This window comes from Carcharhinus amblyrhynchos, unplaced genomic scaffold (genome assembly GCF_965287045.1).
Source record: "Carcharhinus amblyrhynchos unplaced genomic scaffold, sCarAmb.v2.hapA chromosome_165, whole genome shotgun sequence".
NCBI lineage: Eukaryota > Metazoa > Chordata > Chondrichthyes > Carcharhiniformes > Carcharhinidae > Carcharhinus > Carcharhinus amblyrhynchos.
Genome location: NW_027649905.1, coordinates 376248 through 385000, shown reverse-complemented (window position 1 = coordinate 385000; position 8753 = coordinate 376248). Strand labels below are relative to the sequence as shown.

General features: G+C 42.4%; 1 protein-coding gene across 1 annotated transcript in view; it reads left to right on the top strand.

The window, feature by feature from the left end:
• Positions 1–2205: 2205 nt before the first annotated feature.
• nectin1b (nectin cell adhesion molecule 1b) overlaps positions 2206–8753 on the top strand; it is a gene marked incomplete at its 5' end in the record, with an annotated part of 320574 nt that continues 314026 nt past the window's right edge. The window contains 2 exons of the mRNA XM_080183142.1: positions 2206–2508; positions 3242–3359. Coding sequence (XP_080039268.1) covers positions 2206–2508; positions 3242–3359 — 421 coding nt within the window. The remainder of the gene's footprint in view (positions 2509–3241; positions 3360–8753) is intronic.

Here is an 8753-nt window from a genome sequence, read left to right as displayed (position 1 = left end):
GCCAAATGCAGGCAAATGGGGTTAATTTAAATCGGCATTTTGGTCAGCATGGATCAGTTTGGCTGAAGGGCCTGTCTCCATGCCGTACATTCTATGATTCTACGAGTTTGTAAATCGGTATGCGGTAAAAGTTTATTTATTAATCACAAGTAAGGCTTACACTGCAATGAAGTTACTGTGAAATTCCCCTAGTTTGCCACACTCCGGTGCCTGTTTGGGTCTATGCACCCTAACCAACACCTTTCAGACTGTGGGAAGAAACTGGAGCACCCAGAGGAAACCCATGCAATACGGGAGAACATGCACACTCCACAGAGACAGTGACCTGAGCCAGAATCGAACTCAAGTCCCTGGCGCCATGAGGAAGCGATGCTAACCACTGTGCTGCTCACAAGCATACAGTATGCTTTGTCTACATAGCGCATAAGAAACAATACTTTTCACTTTATACTAATACATATGACAATAAGTCAAAGCAAAATCCCACCAGTTGGCATGATGGCCACCATCTCCCCCTACATTTATCTAGTTCTCTTTTGAAAGCCACATTTGAATCTGCCTCTGCCACATTCTGTGCATTCCAGATCCAAACAAGTTGCTGTGTATAAAAGAAAACATTTTCCACATGTTGCCTCTGGTTCTTTTATGTGCTGGTTAGGTAAATTGGCAATGCTAAATTGCCACTTAGTGTCGGGGGGATTAGCAAGGTAAATACGTGGGATTACAGGAGTAGGGCGTGGGTGGAATTGTGGTCGGTACAGACTTAACAGGCTGAATGGCGTCTTCTTGCACTGTAGGAATTCTAAGATTCAGTTACCTTAAATCAGTGTTCATTGGTTTTCAACCTTTCCAAGTTTGTTTTTGTTGTTAATGTCTCATTTTGACTCATGTGCTCTGATTCTGTCTTTATCTGTGTCTGTTCCTACTCTCCAGTTCTGATTTCTGCTCCCATTTCTTGCTCCTGTGTGTCTATTGTAATCTGATGAAAATGCGCAGGATCAAATCACTTCATTCTCCTATTGCTCTACCCTCTAATTAGTTTTACATAAGGTTAAGTGTTTGTAGCAGCACCACAAGGATCTCGCATGAATATCAGCAGCCCCGGAGACTTCTGTTTGCCCAGTGACCAGATCAATCTGGAGAGGAAAACCGGCTAAGATTTCAAAACCTACATACCAGAGATGTCGGACCCTATCCTCTCATTACTGATGCTGGTTGATTTCTGTGTTAATTTCAACAGATTGTGCTCCTCTTCCTGGTATCCTGCATTAGCAGCTTTTTTCCTCTTCACCGTGGTGCTGTCCTGACTACATGAGATCCATCCAATTAGTGGGTTAGCTGCATTCGCATTGCTCGTAATATTAAAAACAGCCAGATTCTTCGTAGACACTTGCACACACTGAACCACTTGTCTCTGTCGTTCTCATCTCTTCATGATTTTATTTTTGCCTTTTCTCTTATGCATATGTTTCCCTACTCTCTTCTCTGTCTCACATGCTTGTATTTTGTGTCTCACAAGCCGGTCAAGGGAAGAATATAATCCAGGAAATCAGAAGACCTCCCTATTCTTTGAAATTGTGCAATGTAATTCTTAGTGTTCAACAAAGAGATTTAAAGTTTGATAGTAAGGGCAGCATGTGCAGTGGTGCAGCATCCCCCCCAGTGCTACATTAGAGAGACGGACAGCCTAGACTGTGCGTTAAGCACGGCCTTTAGGAATTGGATTGAAACACCAAACGGGTCCCTTCAAGCCAACAGCAACAGTGCCATTAAACATTTATATCACGTCTTTAAAACCTCTCATTGTTCTTTACAACTGGAAGTCAAACTCAAACAGGAAGAGGCTCTTAAGGAAAATGGTGTAATGAAGTGGATTCAGTTGCCTCTAGTGAACCTACCATGGCTCTGTTGCAGTGCCCTTGCCTTCCTAAACGTCCATGAAGCATTTGATTTGCTTTTCTTGCGTATACATAAGAATGACAACTAACATTTAATCTTTCCCTTGTTTGGCAAAGATGTGCTAATGTAAAACTGGAGAAGTTATCAATAATCATGTTGCAAGATTCCTATTACTTTATTGTTGAGTGTGAATTGAGGTGACAGTGCTAACAGATTCCGATTTTATATATGGGGGGGTGGGTGGAGAATTCAGTCACACATTATCATTTTTGTTTTTTGCTGACTGTTCTCTTAATTTCCTTGCAGCCAGGCCAGTCATTGATGCCGAGCTCAGTCCGAACACAATTATTGCACGAGCTGGCTTACCTGGGAAGATTGTTGTTGCAACTTGTACATCTGCCAATGGGAAGCCACCAGGTATCATCACCTGGGAGACGAAAGTTAATGGGGAGACGATTGTCAAAGAATCTCGAAACCAAAATGGCACTATCACCATGACCAGCCAATACCTGCTGGTCCCATCCAGAGAGGCTCACCGGCAACCACTGACATGTGTCGTGAATTACCAAATGGACCGCACCACCAAAGTGCTGATGTTAAACGTGCAGTGTGAGTATCCATTATATCATTGTTATTAATGTTCTGAAAACTGAGCAAAAGCATGTTTGTATTCTCCTGTGATTAACGCATGGAACTTCACTCATGCCCACCTGCATGTGCACCCCCTACATCTATCTCTGGTGTATCTGCACTCTAATGCCCATGGACAGCAGCCTCACTGTGACACTCAACTCCCTGCTAAGATGAGCTGAATTCCTTGTGCTGCTCAAATGTAGGGAGTTGCCTCAAAACACTTTTCACAAAGGATTAGATAGTGGACATCCAGTGGCCAAGCAAAGGATAGGCTGAAAAGAAGAACTTTGAAACGGTTTTTCAAAGTGAGGTAGGTGGAAATCAGACTGAACAAGGCAAGAAATTCCAGAGGACGAGAAGGTAGACCTGAACAAGCAGTTATTGGTCATGAGACGGGGACAAGGACACTCACTGTAACTGACTCTGGAATACCTCACATGCAGTAGACCAGCATCACTCAGTGTAACATAATGTTTTCTCAGGTCCTCCATTAGCACTCCATTAGTTGGGGAATGATGGGCCATCAAGGTCTAATCAACCAGGAGCAGGTCTCGGAAGCAAGGTCAAGTTTACATGTGGACAGTTGTGCTGTCAGCAGATATTTAAGACAAAAATGTTAAATGAAGTAAAATGTTTGGACACTTGGGTTTGATTACAACTGAAACTATCTCTGAATTCTCTATGTTGGTAACATTACTTCTCTGTGCAGATGAACCTGAGGTTACAGTGGAAGGATTTGATGGGAATTGGTACTTGAACCGGGAAGATGTGCGTCTGACGTGTAAAGCAGATGGGAACCCACCTGCAACGAATTATAAGTGGAAGATGTAAGTACACACACTGGAAATATATTGCCAGTCCATTTGTAAAAGAATATATTTGGTTGATATCTTGGATGGAAAATAAACATCAGAACTAAGCTTTTCTGACAGCCTCTCCACCCACAACACAGTCCATTTTTTTCCCCCTTTCAAAGCCTATTGTGAGTTTTTAGTGTTTACAGATTTTCCTTTCATCTCAGCTGCTTTCTTTATGTTTTACCAGGGGCAACTGTCAGAGGGATGTCCCCTCTATCTCTGTAATTCTCTCCAGCTCTGTAGCTCTCCATCATCTCTGTGCTCCTCTAATTTTGGACTCTTGAGCCAACCCATTTTTCATGGCTGCATCCTTGATGGCCACGCCTTCAGCTGCTTGGGCCTTAATCTCTTGAATTCTCTTCATAAACCTCTCCAATCCTGTCTCCTCCGTTAAAATGCTTCTTAAAACCAACCACTCCTTATGTGACTCAGTGTCAAATTTTATTTAGTTCTTGTGAAGCAACTTGGAATGTTTCACTTCATTAAAGGTGCAAGTTGGTGTGTCCATTGGGTATCCCCATGGCAAAGGCATTGTCACCAGGTGTCCCCACAGCAAAGGCAGTGTCAACAGCAACATCCTCAGAGTAGGATTGCCTCTCTCAACATTTGGTTACACTGACCAATCCACTGCAGTTAAGATGAGAGCCATAAATGTTTAGCAGAACCTGTGTGTGAAATTGTTGGAAACTTTTTACTGTTTTTTAAAATCTTTTGATTCAAAGTTTGTGAGATGGAGCTGATTGTGGAAAGTGCTGGGTTTGTACCAAGTTGTTAATGCCTGAGCTCCGAAACAGCAGCTAACCCTGAACGTAGGCCGTTGCCCTCCTGCAGTAATGTCCTTCCCCTCACAGCCATCCTTGTATCCTCAAGCAGTCATGTCGGTGTTATTGGTGTCTATTGGTAGATTAGTTTGTATTTTGGATGAGCAATGGGCTGAGACTGCCAAAGCTTGTTGAACTTTGACATTTATAGCTGTCAGATTCTGGTCTGGATTTAAGGTTGGTCCCAGAGATCATTTGTATCTGGCTCTGTTACCCAACAACAACTTGTATTTATATAGTGCCTTTAAGGTAATTAACGGTCCTGAGGAGTTTGATGGGAACATTATAAAACAAAGGTTTGACATGGAGTCATATAAGGAGGTATCAAGACAGATGATTAATGGGTAGGTTTGAGATTGAGGAGAAAGACTTAAGGATGAATTTCACAGCTTAATGTTGAGGTAGCGAAAGGCCTGACTGTCAACACTGGAGCAGTTAAAAAACTGGGATGTTCAGGTGGCCAACCTCACCTGTATTTTCCTCAGTAATCTTCTGTCCTTAGGATTGCTGTGTAGTGAAGGACTATTTTTAATGGTTATTGTAATGCATTCTCACTGGTAATAGTAGTGGGATAGGGTACCAGTCATCACAACATCGATGGAGGCAATACCCAGTTCAAATGGTGTCCATCCTTTATTCAGTATCTGCATGGCTCAGGTGGCAGTTGGCACGACTGATTAGGGTGAGGTCAGGCATGTCAGAGCAGGGAGCACAGCATGGCAATACAGGGCTGAATTGGAGAAAGAGAGTAGGAAGCATGAAAAACTTGATAAATAGTTCAGGAAATGAAAATGATGTTTAAATGAGTGAATAAGTACTGCCTTGACAAGACCGGATGAGCAAGTGTGGGCACTCCTCAATGTTTGATTTGACTTCAGAACTTGCCCAGATTTTGTTTGTTTTTATGTTGAAATATCATCTGCAGTGCAACTCAAAACTCGTGCTACAATGCTCACTGCACTTGAGTTTCACTTGAGCAACATTGGGTTTCACTGGGCAATGTCACCTTTACAGCAGTTTCGTTGTTTATGGAAACAAACACATTTAACCACTTGGACCATGAGTGGCAGTGGGAGGATGTATTTGTGCATGTGTTTTAACTGAAAACTATGGCCTCTTCAGGCCCAAACAGATCCTGCGATAATGATTCACTTATTCTACTACAAATTATTTGGGTGGTTGTTTTAGCTTTTGCGGATTATTTTTGGGTCAGGCTGCCAGGCTTGATGGTCACTTTAATCGGCTGTTGTGATCTCGCGCTGCAGCTTAATTAACAGAAACATTTTATTAAAATGTTCAAAGAACTGTTTTATCTTTGAATGCATCTGTGCAGGTGGATGATAGGTCAAGTACCTTTTAATCAGCTTCTAACCCCCTGAAGTCCCATCTGTTCCAACAAATGATGGAAGTAAATTGCAATTGTGAGCAGGGGGAAGTAGCATGTTTATTAGAAAATCAAAGCATCCAGAGGTGTAACTGTTGTGGATGGAAAAATATTGTTGTGGGGGTTTAAGTGGGGCAAGTTTTTGTTGTCCTTTCTCTGTGTTTCATTAGTAGTTAATGCTGAGTTTTTAAGTGAATGAGGATTTAATGGATAGATTCAGTGGCAGATGTGGCATGCAGGGTTGGATACAGCAATAGCTGCGTTGAGTCAGAACATGCCAGTGTGATCTAACTAAGGTTGGCAGCTTGATCCAATTCCCGGTGAGCCTAAATTGAATTCAAATGGTTGTTTCTGGCAAGGATCTGAATGTTATATTAATCTCATGTTAGCTGCTCATGCAACATTGGATCAGTTACGCCAATAATGCTAAGAATTGTAATAATAAAACTACACCCCCCCCAACTCCTACTTCAGTAAAATAGTGGAAATTCTCAGCCTTTTCTGGAACTCTAGTAACCTGTTGAGGGTTTATTGGTTGGGAATGATCTATTTTACAGAGTGCATTGGGATTTGACTGTTTTTCAGTCATTTATAAATGGTGTTATTTGTTCATCAATCGGAGGTGTGATTTGGAATCATACTTTAGGAGATGGCCCATTGAGACAACCCAATTAGTCCCAGTCCTTTTTTTCCATATCCCTGCATTTCTTTCTGTTTCAAGTACTTAACCAATCTTGTTTGGAACATAACTATCAAATTTGTATCCAGTACTCTATCAGGCAGTATGTTTCAAATCTTATTCATTGCATTAAAGTGTTTTTTAATTAATTGGTGGGACATGTGCATCGCTGGCTGGCCAGCATTTATTGCCCATCTCTGGTTGCCCTTCAACTGAGTGACTTGCAAGGCCATTTCCGAGGACAGTTGAAAATCAACTGTCTTATTGTGGTTTTGGAATCATGTGTAGGCCAGACCAGATAAGAGTGACAGATTTCCTTCCCTAAACGACATTAATGAACCAGATGGGTTTTTCCCACAATCAACAATGGTTTCTTGGTCATCATTAGATTCTTAATTCCAGATTTTTTTTATTGAATTCAAATTCCATCAGCTGCAGTGGTGGGATTTAAGCCCAACGCCCCAGAACATCAGCTGAGTTTCTAGATTAATAATCTAGCAGTAATACCACTAGGCCATCCCCTCCCCTCTGGTTCTTTGCCAGCCAACTTCTCCACTAGAATTCTCTATCCTTGTTCACCTCACCACTACTGCCAGTGAGAACAGAGAATTTGATGCTCAGCCAAAACTCAATTCCTGGCAACAGGACCGAACAATCCCGGCTCCGGCAAGGTCAGAAAATTCTGACCATTATCTACCTTTCTGCCATTCGAACCATTTCTGTTCACTTTAAACACCTCTATCAAATCCCCGTTCTAAGTCAAGCTACTCCAGTTTATACATGTAACTATTCCCACTGTCCTGAATTATTCCAATAAATTCTTCTGCCTTGACCAGCAGAATTCCATTTTGTTCCCTAATCAGCCCCATTGTTTCTCTTACAACCCTTTCACTGATGATATTCTTATAGAAGATCTTTGCATTCCCTTTTTTTGTTCTGTGTCAATCTATTCCTCTATTCTCTCTGTTATATCTCCAGCATACTCCTGTTTGCTCCATCCAGTGCCATCAGCATATTGATTTCTTCATTTTCTTTCGCTGCTGTGATTCATTAACGTTTTTGAGTGAGCAGATTCCAGATGTTGTTGTTAAGTAAGTTAGCTCGACAAACCAAATTACTCATCACAAATTACCATATGGTTGGGTTGGCTTGATAACCGAACATCTGAATGCATAGTTCAAGTTAATTGGAATTCTCACAGCCTGGTTGCAAGGCTCAGCTAAGGGGTTTGGAAAGGAACACTCATTGGAAACTGCACTGAAGAAATGTTTATTATTTCTGGACAGTTTCAGAAGAAAGGGCCAGCAGAACTGTTGGGTGCATCATCTTTTCCTCACCCTGTTCTTTGCCCAAATTTAATTCTCCCTCTTCAGATTGTTGGGGAGGGAACACTAATTAGTTATTTCACTGTGAGGTTCAGTTATACATGGATTAAAAGTACCGTGCTTTCCTTCATCAGTGAGCCTTAATGCTAACCTCCAAGTTTTCAGTTCTGTACATCACAGAATCACAGAATTGTTACAGTGCAGAAGGAGGCTATTTGACTAGTCATGTCTGTTGGGGCAATTTGCCTAGTGCCATTCCCCTCCCTTCTCCCTGCAACCCTCCATGTCCTCTTTAGGTAACTATCTAATTCCCTCTTGAATGCCTTGATTGAACCTGCCTACACCGCACCTTCATTCCAGAACCTAATCACTCGCTGTGTGAAAACGATTCTCATGAATCTTTTCTTCACTCTTCATATCTTTCCTAAACTGTGGCACTAAGAACTGCACACAACACTTCAGCTGAGACCAAACCAATGCTCTATACAAGTTTAACATAATGTCCTTGCTTTTATAAGCTGTGCCCCTATTTATAACACCTAGGGAAATTGTGTGTTTTGATAATCGTCCTGACCTGCCACCTTCAATGATTTATGCACATGTACACCCACGTTCCTTTGTTCCTGCAAGTCTTTAGAATTGTATATTTTTGTTTTATATTGTCTCTCCATGTTCTTCCTACCAAAAGTTTTCCACTTCTTGCCTTCCTGCGTTAAGTTTTGTCTGCGGCTTGTCCCCTTCTCTGGACGAAATTTTATTTAAAAAATGGCAGGGTGTTGTCTCTGGCGGGTGGGGGGTGAGGGTGGTGTCTGAGGGGCTCCCCTCACCACCCTCAATCAGAGATTCAGGACCTCTTTCCACCACCACCACCACCATCCCGCCCCCCATATACCGTTCAATACAGGCTCATAATCAAATTTCAATGAATGAATTCCCCCCTCCATGAGGCACTCACTGGGGCCAACCCCTGGCATAGGTTGGCCTGGGCATGGTGCCAACCTAGCAGTGCCAACCTGTGCCAAGGAGCAATGCCAAGGGACATTGCCTGGCCATGTCCCTCACCCTGGGGGTGCTATACTCATCTTTACGCGCCCCGCGAGGACCCCCAGAACATTTCACATCTAGATGACGTGTGACGTCACTCCAGTGCCTACT